Source organism: Anolis carolinensis, chromosome 4 (assembly GCF_035594765.1).
Source record: "Anolis carolinensis isolate JA03-04 chromosome 4, rAnoCar3.1.pri, whole genome shotgun sequence".
Taxonomy (NCBI): domain Eukaryota; kingdom Metazoa; phylum Chordata; class Lepidosauria; order Squamata; family Dactyloidae; genus Anolis; species Anolis carolinensis.
Window position 1 is genome coordinate 62,297,718 of NC_085844.1, and position 15,519 is coordinate 62,313,236.

General features: G+C 38.3%; 1 protein-coding gene across 1 annotated transcript; it reads left to right on the forward strand.

Moving 5' to 3' along the window:
- Positions 1 to 620: 620 nt before the first annotated feature.
- napg (NSF attachment protein gamma) lies at positions 621 to 14,863 on the forward strand. Its single transcript, XM_003225671.4, has 12 exons — positions 621 to 776; positions 2,299 to 2,366; positions 4,156 to 4,240; positions 5,343 to 5,360; positions 6,974 to 7,004; positions 8,064 to 8,173; positions 8,622 to 8,688; positions 10,149 to 10,219; positions 10,732 to 10,810; positions 11,062 to 11,141; positions 11,959 to 12,088; positions 12,722 to 14,863. The coding sequence occupies exons 1-12, from the start codon at positions 721 to 723 to the stop codon at positions 12,860 to 12,862; spliced, it is 936 nt and encodes a 311-aa protein (XP_003225719.1). The 5' UTR covers positions 621 to 720; the 3' UTR covers positions 12,863 to 14,863.
- The last annotated feature ends 656 nt before the right edge of the window (positions 14,864 to 15,519 follow it).

Here is a 15,519-nt window from a genome sequence, read left to right on the forward strand (position 1 = left end):
GGAATAAACAGAAAACCTGGGATCAGATCTTGGGATATAGGGCCTGTCTGGAAGGGCCCTTGAAGTCCCTTTCACACAGCTGAATAAAATTCCACAGTATCTGCTTTGAACTGGAATACATGGCAGTGTGGACTCAGATAACCCAGTTCAAAGCAGATATTGTGGGATTTTCTGCCCTGCTATTCTGGGTTATAGGACTGTGTGGAAGGGCCCTGAGTCCATACTGTCATATAACCCAGTTCAAAGCAGATAATGTTGGATTTTGTACAGATGTTTAGAAGGGGCCATAGAAGGAGCCTAAGCGGCTGAGGGGGAACAGGAAAGCACCTGAGGCTGTTAGGAATGGTGGGAGTTGCAGTCCAAAACACCTGGAGGGCCCAGGTTTGCCCATGCCTAATCTAAAACATTTCCCAAGTTGTTTGGAGAAGGGATGTCCAATTTGTAATCTTTTTTGGGGGGAATTAAGGGATTACACTGCACGAATTTCCCTCTCTCTCCCTTTAAATTTGCCGCAATCTCTCACTGCCATTGAGTGTCACAGAAGTCCCCCGCTGCTTCCTGTTCTCCTCTTACTTGGCAAAGGCAAGCCCAACCTGCCTGAGTCGCGCATGCGCAGAAGAGGCAAGGCTCCGCCTTTCGGACAATTTGGGTCCCTTCGGGCTTCCGTATCCGGCTGCGACGTCAAGGCTCGCAGACGCTGTGATTCCTTGTCAGGCGAATATGGCGGCCCAGAAGATCAACGAAGGCTTGGAGCACATCGCGAAGGCCGAGAAATAGTAAGCGGGAAGAAGGCGGGGAGGCGCTTTGTCACTCCCCCAGGAGGCTTCGGTTCTCGGGGAAGGCCTATGCGGCCGGAGCTCCTTCCCGGTCCTTTGACTGGCCCTTCAAGGCCGCGAAGGCCCTGTCAAAAGGCCGAGGAGGAGCTCCGGCCTCCTTCGCCCTTCTTTGGGAATCCGTTGAGAATCCTGAGCAGTTTGACTCTAGTTAGGGGCAAGACAAGAGAAGAGGACAAGGCTCCGCCCTTCCCTGTCAGCTCAGGCATAATCAAACCTTCAGAGTCTGTACTTGAATCAGAAATCAGATCGACTTATGGGTGGGTTTGTGGGATGAAGGCAACCAGCTTTTGATTTAAATTGCTTAATGTGTTGTCCAAGGCTTTCATGGCCGGAATCACGGGGAGCCCTTCCACACAGTCCTATATCCCAGAATATCAAGGCAGAAAATCCCACAGTATCTGGTTTGAACAGGAATATATGGCAGTGTGGACTCAGATAACTCAGTTCAAAGCAGATATTGTGGGATTTTCTGCATTTATATTCTGGGATAAAGCCCCCTCGAGCCCCCTCGAGTGAGAAAGGTGGGGTAAAAATGCTATAAATAAACAAACAAATAGGGCTGTGTGGAAGGGCCCTGGGTTGCTGTGAGTTTTCCGGGATGTATGGCCATGTTCCAGAAGTATTCTCTTCTGACGTTTTGCTCACATCTTTAGCAGGAATCAGAAGTTGGGAGGTCTGTTGGAAACTGGTAAAGTGGGGTTTATAAGGTAAAGGTTTCCCCTGGCATTAAGTCCAGTTGTCTCCGACTCTGGGGGTTGGTGCCCATCTCAATTTCTAAGTCAAAGAGCCGGCATTGTCTGTAGAGACCTCTGTGGGATTTATATATTTGTGGAATGTTCAGGGTGGGAGAAAGAACTCTTGTCTGTTTGAGGCAAGTGTGAATGGTGCAGTTGGCCACCTTAATTAACGTTAAATGACCTTGCAGCTTCAAACTCTGGCTGCTTCCTGCCTGAGGAAATAATAATAAGAGGAAGAAATCTTTATTTCTACCCCACCACCATCTCCCCAGGGGAACTTGGGGCGGCTCACAGAAGTATATAAACCACAGTACACAAGTACAGAAGTGTAAATATATGACATAGGTATAAAAACAGCAATACACATAAAATCCCAGTAGAAATTGTAAGAATTATAAACATTTCCAAAAATGAAGTAGAACCTGCAAATAAGGTGACCTTCTACAATAACAAAGTACAAAGTGGCACTTTGTTGGGAGGTGTTGGCTCACCCTGATTGTTTCATCTGGAATTCCCCTGTTTTCTGAGTGTTGTTCTTTATTTACTTTCCTGATTCTAGGGTTTTTTTAAAATATTGGTAATCAGATTTTGTTCATTTTCATGGTTTCCTCCTTTCTGTTGAAATTGTCCACATGCTTGTGGATTTCAATGGCTTTTCTGTGTAATCTGACATGGTGGTTATTAAATTGCTTATCAATTATTGCTTGGCATATTTTGTATTTCAGTTTGAAAACTGGGTTACTAAAATGGAAACCAGACTACGATAGCGCAGCTACTGAATATTCAAAGGCAGGTATGTTCTTTAAAATATCAGGACTTTGTTTTTGGTTTTACCTGAACTGTTAAAAAATGCAAGTAATCTGCATATCAGCAGTTTTTGCACCAACTTCCTCTGACTTTCACTGCTTTATTCTAGCGACGCATTGTTGTTAAAAATATTTCTATCCCATCATATATGATGAGTCAGTATGGAAGTCTAATAATGACATACAAGTTAAAGCTATTTAAAAAAACTTAAAATGGGGGAAAGGATATTAGAAGTTAAAATGTTTAAACAATTGCAACCACATGCACATATATATCATTTAATTTAAATGGTGAATAGGGAGTTCTTTTTCAAACACCCTGTATTTTGAAGTAAATCTGTTAGATCCAAAGGCTTTGGACATGTTTTTACTCGGCCTAAGTGAAATAACATTGGTTCAACTTGTCTTCCACAGTTGAGGGAACCACAACAGAGAAGGCTCTCTCACATTTCCTCCTACAATGTATTGACACCTCCAGTAACATTGAAATTCAAATGGAGACTCTTAGGCCTCATCTACACTGCCATATAAAATCCAGATTATCTGCTTTGAACTGGATGATATGGCAGTCTGGACTCATATAATCCAGTTCAGAGCAGATAATGTGGATTTTATATAGCAATGTAGATGTGGCCTTAGCTTTCAGAATGCTTCTTCCTCATGTTTAAACTAAATGTTGAAAGAGGATTGTGGCATGTGGGAGGCTTGCAGCTTAAAAGTATGATGTTTTCTTTGCTGAATCTTAAGTTCTGAGTAGGGAAGAAGTTCACCAAGTTCTGAAACAGAAGACACAAAACATTAAGTGGCTAGCAAGTTTGGGTGAGTTTTAGTCTTAGACAAGGGATGGGCTCCAGATGGTATTAGATTGCAGCAGCCAGTATTCTTTTCCCTGAGTTCTGCTAACTAGAGCTGTAGAGAGTTACAGTCCAGCAACATATGAAAATCACACTTCACCTTATCCTGCAGTAGATCAAAGTGCAAAGTTTCCAGTTTAAGCCTATGCCTGTTTCCTTGAAAGTGAGTTCCAGGCCCGTCTACACGGACCACTTAATGCAGTTTAAAGGCAGTTTGACAATGCAGTGTTCAGGTAACACGTGCCATGAATGTATGCAGCAATCCACATTAAGGGCTTTAAGTGGGGAGGAGCAAAGTTGGTGAACACTCTGAAAACGAGTCCTTAATGTGCATCAGTGTAAACCACATTACTACAATTAAGGGACGGGACACAGCGGTGATCCAGACATGTACATTGTGATCCTCCATACCTGCAGAGCCACAGTTCCTAAAAACAAATTGAAGCCAATCTCCGTGGTGCACATAAGCACCATCCAAGCACCAAACCACTTCCAGAACTAATCATTTGCAGAGTGAAATTGCTTCTTCCTCTTCTAATTTCACACCAGCATAAGTGGCTAGTGTAGGTGTAGTCTGTATGTCAGAAACTATTAAGATTTTAAATATTCATTTATGAATGGGATGATGATAATAATAATAATAATAATACCTGAGAGGAAATTCATTTGCACATGGTTCATATCTCCAGACATCTATATATCCAGTTACATGACTTTTTCCCTTTCTTATTATGAAGCATTGTTGTGAGAATAAAAGGTGGGATTAAACCTGTATTAATTGTCCTGAAAGTGTTTTGTGTTAAAGGGCAGGAATATAAGTCCTTGTGAGTAATGTTCCTGAGATAGATTTGGAATGCTCATGGTGTGTACAGTTCAGAACAGAATACATTTTCTTATTGCTTCCTCTTTTGTTTCTTTGCAGCTGTTGCTTTTAAAAATGCCAAACAGTTCGATCAAGCAAAAGAAGCATATTATAAAGAAGCTATCTCCCATGAACAGAATAAAGCGTATCTTTTTATTTATTGTTGCCTCTCTTTCTTCAACTTGAAAAAATATTGATGATGGATTGATGCTAATTTTTGTTGATTCAATCCAATAGAGCAGCGGTCCTCAAACTTTTTAAGTGGAGGGCCGGTTCATGGTCCCTCAGACTGTTGGGGGGGGGGCAGACTATGATGAAATAGTCCAAAATTAGGATTGTTGTTGTTGCGTACTTTCAAGTTGTTTCAGACTTAGGTCAACCCTAAGTCTGAAGTTTAGGACAGGGGCCAGGTAAATGACCTTGGAGGAACGCATCTGGCCCGCAGGCCTTAGTTTGGGGGCCCCTGCAGTAGAGACTATATTTGCTGGTTTATTTCAGGTTCATTTCTATGTTTGGATAACATGGATCTTAGCACCCAGTATCATGATTTTAATAAAATTAGACATATAACTATAATTGTCATTCTTCTCGGGTGTTCTGCAGAACAGGATGGTATGGAGGGGAACCTGAGATTTTAGAGGATATGCTGGTGATGGGAAAGAGTTCAGGACTGGCATGTCTGCAGGCTAATTAAATATATTTAAACGTTCCTCATCTGAAAGTTGGTCACCAGCTGACGAGTTGATTAGATATATTTTAACATGTTTTTGTGAAAAAGTTGTGATACGATCAGTAGACGGACTTCTTATAATGATGAAATTGCAGATCTTCAACATATTTGTTGGAAGTTTTCAAGCTGTTCCTCTATTTGCCACATACCATAAGACAATTACTACAACAACTTCTTGAAATACGAACTTCAGCATGTCCAGCAAGACTTTGGGACTTTCTAAAGTTTTCTTATCACAAAGAAAAATGAGTTTATGATGCTAGTAAAACAGAATTCCATTCTGACTGTGGAATCTGACTGTGTATTCCACAGAGAGAGAAAAAATGTTGTCCTGTTTGTAATTTTGATCCATTTTACTCTAGTGAGCTCATTTAAAAATATGATTTATCTGTATGATTTTGGTCTATGTATAAACCAGTGCAATAAGTTTTGATATGAGCTGTTTGAAAGCAACAGAATTGGAGCTAGGAAGGTATATGATAATTTGTGTCCTTAACTCAGCATAATTTATATCCAGGCTTTTCCATGCTGCAAAGTAAGTCTGAATACTATTTTAATTTATCTGTTTTCAAGGAATCTATATAAAATGAAGCTGTTGTTGATTCAGGTGAAATACTCCTCTCCCTGTTCAGGGAAATATCAACCAGACCACACCACAGAGTTGTAAATAAAATGTGTTTTCTTTCTTGATAGGAAAGGATTCCTGAACACAAATCAGTGCTTTGAAAGTTTTCCAGACTTTTTATGTTTGTATTTTGAAACTTCATTTGCCCAATACAATTTTTTTTACTTTGCATACATGTCTTGTTTAATATTGTTGTTTACACATTTTTTCTCTGATTAGGGAACATAATTTCCCCTGCTCAGGGTTTATTGTTCATTCCTGTATGCATTGCAGATGACAGTGTGTGAGTGTCTCACAATAACTCTTAAAGTCAAATGGCAACACATTTCTGCAATACATAATCCAGCTATTTGTGGTAATGTCATGGATTTGGCAACATACTAATATATGAAGGAGAAATGAAATCAATGTAGAAACAAGGAAAACTTCTTGAATAGACAATTTTCTAAATACTGTTCTCCCCTCTGTGAAAACAAGGGGTTTTTTTTATACTATCTGTAGCGGAATGGCCTACCTTGCAGGATTGGTGTGTAAAGACAGTTCTAGGCCTTGCTAGGAAAGGCAGAGTTAGGCAAGAGGAGGAGCGATCGGGCAGCTCCATATATGGTAGTGGAACCTGATTGGTGGATAGAGTTGCTTAGCAACAGGAGGTAGGTGGCACCAGAGAGGTAAAAAGAGTTATTCAGACAGAATAGTTCAGTCAGGGAGGAGTTTGGGTGCTGAAAGAACCTCTTTGACGAAGAAAGTTATTAGCCATCAGGGAGAAGTGCTAGATATTGTAGAAAGCCTCTAAAGGTTAGAGTGCTGATGTTAAAGAGCCTTTAAAAGAGAGCTCTGTAAGGTTTTAAAAACCTGTTTTGTTCTCTTGTGAGGGAACTTAGTTCTGAGGAACACAAGAACATTTCTCTATTAAAGAAAAACCTGTTATTTTTATGTTTTAGTTCTAAATAAATTACACCATTTTGCTTTTACTTCACCTCAAGTCTTCAGGGTGCCTTTCTGTTTATTAATATAAGGAGGTGGCCTGTCTGCTTATTAACCATCGCTCTGTAAGTTAGAGTTTCCTGCCATTTTTGGGTGGCTATGTGCTGGCTCCGGTGAACGGTGGCGCATATGCTATAATTGGTGGCAGCAACAGTACATATATTATAATTGGTGGCAGCAAATGGCTTCCCCTGCTAGACTATCCAACAAAACCTCAGGATAATTTTTAGCTCAGCCTTATTTGTAAGACTTCTTTCAACATTAGAAATGAGGTAGTAAAACGAATTTTGATGGGCTGGAAATTCATCCTCCTTTTCTGTGTACAGAAGTGAGATTTACCTCTTTGAACTGGGCCATATGAAGCAAAAAGAAAGAGTGTTATCTGTCAACTCACTTTTCTGCTGTGTTTCACTAAGTGAAAAAAAGCTCCCAAGATGCTTGTAGATTCAGATCATTCTTTTTTGTGGGGATTGAATTGTGTTAAGAAACATCTTTGCTTGCATTCTGCTGTAACTTGAGTTTTTCTATCTCTTTTTCAGGGCTTATGAACAAGCTGGTATGATGTTAAAGGTGTGTGCCTGTCTATTCAGATTCTATATTTGAAGGTACTGGTTAAATTCAAGATTAGGTTTTTATTCTATGTATAATTTATTTAGTTGAGTTATATTGTATGTCTTCCAGAATTGGGACTCAAATCAACTCATAAATGTTTTAAAAGAAGTGAAAATAGCAGCAGATAAAAAATTGGCCAAAGAGTATGGCCTTAAAGGATTTGCAGTTCCTCTAAGGCAGTGGTTCTCAAACTGTGCTCTTCCAAGTGTTTTGGACTTCAGCCAGTTTACCTTCTGTTAGGAATTGTTTGAGAAACTGCTCCAAGGAACTGCAAACATTAAATATTTTAAATCACACTTTATTAATTTGTCTCATTTTTGTAGGATCTGTCCAGGTTGGCTGCTTCTTGTTCAGTGCAATTTGCTAAGTAGACGGTCATGGATTAAGCCCATTTCAAGAAAGGACACATTTGTAGTATAGAGGCTGATAGTTGAACTAGCAACTGAAATCAAATCCTCACTTGACCATGGAAACCGGCTGGGTGACCTTGGGAAAATCCCACACTCTTTCAGCCTCAGAGGAAGGCAATGGGAAACTCCCTTTGACCAAATTTTGCCAAGAAAATCCCATGATATGTTCACCCACATTTATCATTAATTCAAAAATTACTTAAAGGCATACCATAGCATTAATATGTATATCAATAAAGCCAAAAATACTGTAGTGATATATTTCCAATCACATCGAAGTACCCTTAACAGTTTGACTCTGAACATTCCTTCTTAGGAAGGAATCCTGCTCATTTGATACAGTTTGCAACTAATCTGTACTTAAATTATCAATACTTGTCGAAGGACATAAATGTATGCTAGATAATTACTTTGGTAGATTAAAAGGGGGAAAGGACATTAATTAACCTACTAAATAAGTAGGATATTACCATATTAGATGCATCATAGATGTGTATATTTTAATGACCATAGCACTTAATAGGGGCAGCACACATCAGCCACAGAAAAGCTTTCTTATCACCCCCATTTTTGCTCAGCAAACAGGGCCTCTTCTTTTCCCCTTTAGGAAATGCAACAGCACCACGATGCTGTGGAACTGATTCAGAAAGCCAGCATGATGTACCTCGAAAATGGAACACCTGATACCGCAGCTATTGCTCTAGATCGTGCTGGGAAGTAAGTTTTCTCATGTCTTTTGGTGTTGTTGCTTTTTAAAAAGATCTGTAATAGAAACTGAATTCCTCTAGTTTTATTTATTTGTCATATGAGATATTTCTGTATCACCTCACAGACTTCAAGTGCTGTCTTTATGAAAATAGTTGTCTTTTAAAAATGAATGAGCTGATTCAGAAGTAGACTACTTGAGCCTCTTAACCTGACTCCACATTTCAGAAGACTTAAATCAATATTGGGGGAAAGACAGGACAAATAAGTTTAGCCACGTGGCTACAGTTCTTTGCTCTTTTGCTAACAGCCCACCATGTAAAAACAAAGAGGGAGAGAAAAGGATGTCATCTATCTACTCTTCATTCTGGATGTGACCTCAGCAGATTATCTGTTAAGAGAATGTTGCTCTCATCAGAGCAATATTCTAAATAAAAGTATGTGGTGGTTTTTATTTCAGGGTAATAGAAAATATAAATCCAGACAAGGCTATTCAGTTGTATCAGCAAACGGCAGCAGTATTTGAGGTAAGTCTTTTGAATCCATTAAATATGCTCCTAAGACATGCAAAATCACCGGGTTATCAGAAAATAATATTTAAAACAGGTACAGTGTATAGTGCAGAAGAGTGAATATGTAGATGTGTTTAAGCAAGTATGTGTTTAAGCAAGTGTAGTCCTGCTCATAGCCTCCTGCCGTCAGTTTGAGTGGATGACTGATAGGACTGAAGTCAGCTTTGAATGATTCCTACCACTTCCATTAGTAAGCGCTGTGCAAGCATGTTTAGGTAAAGTTGTTCAACATTTGACAATTCTACATCCCATCTTTCCTTACAATTGAATTTTTCTGAACATGTCATGTCTAGCTCTGATCCTATTTGCAGTTCTTCCATTTAGTGCTCAGGCCCCTCTGTGTTTCATTTTCTACACACTGCCTGTGTTCATATGTAAAGACATACAGTAGAGTCTCACTTATCCAACACTCGCTTGTCCAACATTCTGGATTATCCAACACATTTTTGTAGTCAATGTTTTCAATATATCATGATATTTTGGTGCTATATTCGTAAATACAGTAATTACTACATAACATTACTGCATATTGAACTACTTTTTCTGTCAAATTTGTTGTATAACATGATGTTTTGGTGCTTAATTTGTAAAATCATAACCTAATTTGATGTTTAATAGGCTTTTCCTTAATGCCTCCTTCTTATCCAACATATTCACTTATCCAATGTTCTGCCGGCCCGTTTATGTTGGATGAGACTCTACTGTACTTGAACAACCCAGTCTAGGCCAGATTTGAACTTCTGGGCTCCCCCCCAACACTTTCTCCTGCCTAGCCAGAATCTTTTCCACTTTTAACTAATTTTCCCCCAAATAAACTGATTAGCAATACAAAGGATTCAAAATATGTGGGAATTATGCAGCATGCACGCTTCATATGACCTCCAAGTTCTATTTGTGACCTTCTAATTTCTCCCGGTTTTGCAGACAAAATGCCCTCATTTCAATTCCCTCTGCCCTGCCTCCCACTGTGGTTTGCTGACTAGCGCTTTCCCTTACCCCCTGTTGCTTTCTTCATTCATCAAAAGATGAAGGAAGGGAAGGAGGAAAAAAACCAGTGTTACAGTTGTTTACATTTGTTTCTCTGTATTGTTATTTTATGCCTGTGGGACTTTGAGCCTCTTTGTGGTTGACTGAGGGAAATGTGTATGCTGTATGATTGACAACAGACAGAGTTCTGGATAGGTAGCAATGCGAGAGAAGGAAAAAGGAAGATACTGGAAGTGAGGAGGCCAGAAAGGTTGTAGTGCATCCTGTGTGGTCATGGGCTTCTTAAAATGGTCTTCTATCCCCTGACACATGTCCACTTCTTGTTTAAAACAATGCAGTTGAAATGATACTTAGTGATCCAAAGAGAATGAGTATCACAATTAAGTAATTCATGTTTTTATATGCTAATGATTTGCCTTCTTTTCCAGAATGAAGAACGCTTACGACAGGCAGTTGAAATGTATGGCAAGGCTTCAAGACTTTTAGTCAAAGGTCGTAGGTATGCATCTTAGTGCTACTTCTTTGAAAACAAAATCTTTTTGAGGACAATACTGGCTGTTGTGTTTTTTGCATAGTAGGTACACAGCTGTTATTGACTTCTTGAATATTGTCTGGACAATATTCATTCAAAAAGCCCTGTGATGTGACAGAAATTGCCACTCCTTACAATGTAAACTGGGACTTGCAATTCTCCCCACCCCCTTTACTTCACACTTTGACTCTTCCAACTCCCAATTCTCAGTGTGGTTTGGTGTCCATAAAGCTATATTAGGAACAGTTATCCCAGTGTGGCTTTGCTGTGGCTATAAAACTAATCTGCCTTTTTGACAGATCCTTTTGTTTCAGCATGGCCCTTGGCTTGGTGCTTTCAGTATAGGCTCAATGTAGTTGCACACAAGGAACTAGTTTCTGTGTTATAAAACTGTCTGAAACATTTAGTTGGAGTAGTTGCCCTTCCTATTTCTGCTGCTTCTATTAAATGTACATTTTTTTCTCACTCTTGTCTTCCAGACTAGATGAAGCTGCAGTATCTCTGCAGAAAGAAAAGAGTATTTATAAAGATATTGAAAACTATCCAACATGTTACAAGGTATAAGATTTCTGGCCTTTCTCCATTTCTAGGAGGGAAAAAACCCCTCATTTTCTTTTAAATTAATAGTTTAGCTTATGGGCTTATTCTGCTTGATCAGTGTTTGATTAATTCTGGTCTAGATACCATTGTTTCCCTTGATCAGCCACCTGCAGTCTTAGTACTTGGATTCTTTACAATGGGTTAACATTCTATTTTGTTCTTCTAAAATACTTCTTTACTACATGAGAATAATCTTTTTTCTGTTTTAGAAAACTATTGCTCAGGTCTTAGTTCATCTTCACAGAAACGATTACGTTGCTGCAGAAAAATGTGTCAGGGAGAGCTGTAGGTAAGTCACTAACATGCCTGACTGGTTCTTAATGTAAAAATGTGTTATCTTAGTAAATTGAATGCTTTTGTATTTTTTCATCTTGGCCGTAATTGCTATGTGAAGTGCTAAATGTCGGATTCTCTAATGTGTCACAGTTTTGAGAGACATGCCTGGTTGCTTGTAAAGCAGCCATTTCAGCTGGTATGCTGCAGATGTGTTGCATTGCATTTTCTATCATCCAACGCATCTAGAAGTTACCAGGTTAGGGAAGGGTGCTGCTAAAGGATTTAGAGTCATGTAATGTTTTTTATTACCAACTTGTGCACATCTGTTATTGTCAAATTGCATTACTGCCTAAAATATTGCAGTGAAGGCAACCAATATATTTATTTGTTATTTTATTTTTAAGCAAAGCTAGACTATCTGCTGGTTAGAATATCTGCACAGTAAAGCATACAGAGTTATAGTACATGAAATTTAATTAAGACTTATACAAAGCAACCAAGGTGCTACTAAAAAAAAAGAACAAATAAAGTCAGTGTTAGAACATATTGGAACATCTGTGTAAATAATGTGGGTATCTTTGGGGAAAATATACCAGAATGAGAGTTCTGTAATTTAAATGACTGTTCCTGTTCATCATTTGCCTAATTTCAATGAGTAAAACCTGGAAGAGAAGACTCTTAAGCAATGACTACAAGATCTAGTCAGCATCATGTAAATACAAGATTTCCTTCAGGCCCCCAAGTCTATGCCTTCCATTTTTTTACCCTGTCTGCATATATGGTTTCTTAACTTTATGGGGCTACTTTAAATGAAATTTCAATTGCTTCAGCCTTCCAGGCTTCAGAGAAAGCGAGGACTGTGCAGCATTGGAACAATTACTTGAAGGGTATGATCAACAAGATCAGGACCAAGTATCAGATGTATGCAATTCACCACTCTTTAAGTACATGGACAATGAAGTAAGTTGGCGTGTGACAATTGTATTAGATTTATGTGATTATTCAAGATTGTGTGTGGATGCTTAAATTTTGACCTAATAAGCTGGCATAAATATGTAGTTTCTTTGGTTCTTCCCTTGAAAGAGTTAAGAAGAAGCTGGGGAACTGCAACAATAACTCTCTGAACTGGGAAACCATTAGTAATGGCTTCAGAAATAACTACAGTTTGGAGTCCTATTCCATATCTTTACTTATCATGAAGCCATTTACCATTGTTCCATTATGAATACTCCCAAAATGAGCAGAACTCTATCCATAGTTCTCATGACTGAATCTCTAGATTCAATCCACTGGTTTTGGTGGCAGTTGTATATTGAAAAAAAAGTTGTCCTGCTGCTCACTACAGTTTCTAGAACGATTACAAAGATTCTCCCTATTCTTCTGTAGTGGCTTCACATAGATCCGGTTATGATGAACCTCGCTTGTGCATAAATCAGGTTTTTTGGACAATGTATAATACTGGCATGGAACAGACTGACATTATAGTAAATGGTTGCATTGATTTAAATATTAACATTGACTTCATTTTGGGTAATACAGTCGGGATGTACCCTTCAACATACAGATAATGTAATTCTTCCTGTCTTTTGCCAGTATGCCAAGCTTGGTCTCTCGTTGGCTGTCCCAGGTGGAGGGATAAAGAAGAAATCCCCAGTCACTCCACAGGGAAAAGCAGAGAGACCGGGCGCCCCTGGGAATGAGGAAGATGATGACTATGCAGGTGGACTGTGCTAATCGCAGTTAAGTGTGCTCTCAGATATCAGGCTGGCCATTGAGCAAATTCCAAATGCTCCTGAATTATATTATTTTGTTGCAAAAATCAACCGAAAAGATTATAACAACTTGTCATTTTGGGGGATACTTGTATGAAAAAGTGTGGCTTGTACACCTTTAAAGTGTTCCTGGGCTTAAATCTTACATCTTTTCAATGCATCTGCTTTCATAAAGAATTTGAGTATTCCTGTCTTCTCTTAAAAAAGAAGCATGTTTGGAAGATAGTATTTATTTTTAATATTTATCTCCAAATGTCTTTTATTTTATGGCTCGTTGTTTTATAAGCCAGTGCCATTTGATAGCCCTGCACAAGGTTGAAGTTTGAGGGGGAAATTTTTGAATCTGGCAGAGTTGTGATTTGTTGCACATTGTAAACAAGATCCCTAAACTGCTGGCAGCACCTTAAACCATGATGGAATACTCCTTAACCCTTTTAGACATACTCTTTGAGGGTGTGGATGCATATCTGTAAAATGTATAGGAGTTCTGAAGCCAATATTAAAAAAATACAGGCTTTGGTGTGTGTGTGTTTTTTTAAAGAAAAATGTTACCATTTCTTTATGTAATACTGCTATGAATAAAAAGAAAACTGATTTCCTTTTGGATGTTGACAAATGATAGCTATGAAATCTTTCCAGTTTATTCTGTGAAAATAGGAATTCAAAATGTTAGTGTAGAAATAGTGGCAAATGATTAGTCCATTTGTTTTAAGAAAGCAGAATTCCAGCAAGAAAGTATGGATAGGTTATTTTGAATCCAAAAGGGCTGGCACCTTGCCGTATTTGTATCCACAGTTGATTTTTCTTTGTAGATACACAGATAAATTTTGCAAAAGTGTCTGGATTCCTTTCTAAAGTTGTGTGTCTCCTCCATCGTTGCACTCGCTGCTGCACTTTATCTGTGCAGTGAATTCAGGCAGTTGTTAACTAGTTCTTAATTTCAGTCTAGTATAATGATACAGGTAAACATAGGAGCTGAAAATACAGGGTTACTTACTGTAATCTATATATGTGAGATGCCTGTAATCTGTACATGTGAAGCGGCTTTGAAAATAACCCCTCTGTTGATCTTGATAATGCATTAGTAATTAAACTATTGGAGAACATGTTATTTTATGTCCTGGGCCATATCATCACACCAGAAAGATCATGAAATGTATTTATTAACATTCCTACTAGTTTTCTTTATGAAAATGAATTGATTTAACTTCAAGAACATGCTTTCATGTTAAATGAGTACACTGTCATATTGCTGTTTTTGTCTAGCATATGTAGAGTAATTATTAATAACAGGATTATCTCAACAGCGTGCTGTGTTTTATTTAGAAAGACTGTTGGCCCTTTAAATCCATATTCAGAATAAGTTAGGTACCCACTGAGTGTAAGTTTTAAACCCAGGCTCAAGTAAAAGCTTTCATTTTCACAGAAACTCTAGGGATATAAAATATTGTTTAAACATTATTGTTGTGATGTTTCCAAGATCGAAATTTGTGGAAATGGATATAGCTTAAACTTTCTTTTTACCTCTTGACCTTCATTTCAGGTAATAATAATAAACATATCTTTATTAAATGTTAAGTTATAAGGCACACTTTCTAAATAATAGGTGCTTAGTGTATGTTTTCCATGATACATTTTTGGACAAAGATTGAAATGTGGCAAGGAGAAACATTTTGGGAAATAAGGCCAACTCTTCAAGAGACAAAACAGTACTTGGCTTGCATGAGTGTGCTAAAATCCACTATGAAGGTAAATAATTATAATAAATTATTTGTCTGTGCCCCCAGGTATGTGCAAATTGTGTTTTATGCAATGTGATCCTGTGCTTTAATAGTAATTCTGCCCAGCCTATCTGTGGGTTGTAGCAATACGATGAAAAAACGTTGTAATTTCCCTGTGGCTGCAGCTTCTCTGAAGAATCCTGTATTTTGCCTCTAAAACAAAAATAAAGCTTAAAATTACAGATTTTTTATGGTTGGTGTGACCAGCTTGATCTGCTTTGCATGTTCAGATTCCAGAATTCAACATAATTGTGTTGAGATTTTAGTATCACTTAATGGATCGAATTGGTTTGGGTTTGTTTACAACATCTCTTAAACTGACACCGAAGAAGACTTAATTGCTTTATGTCTTTCAAGTGGGAATTGAAGGTAAGTGATATGAATATTGCCAGTCAGTAGCCAAGATAGGGATTTCTGGGCTGTTTAGAGAATCATAGAGTTAGAAGAGGCCTTTTCACATACAGTACTACTGAACCATGTGTCCCTTCCCAGACATGTGCATTTAGTTTATGCGGTCCAAATGTGTAATTTTGCATTTGTTTCTATTAAAATTTATTTTACTAATTTATGCTCCCATTTTCTAGTTTTTCTAGGCCCCTATGAATTCTGCCCCATCATCCAATGTGTTGGCCACTCCTCCCAATTCTGTGTCATCTGCAGTCTTGATAAGGATTTTCTCTAGCCAACCATCTAAGTTATTGATAAAAATGTTGAAGAGCGATAGTCCTAGAGCAGAATCCCGAGGCATTTAATTTGAGATCTCCTTCCAGATTGAAGTGCAGCCCTTGATTATTACTCTCTGAACATGGTTTTTTAAACCAGTTTTGGTTCCCATCTA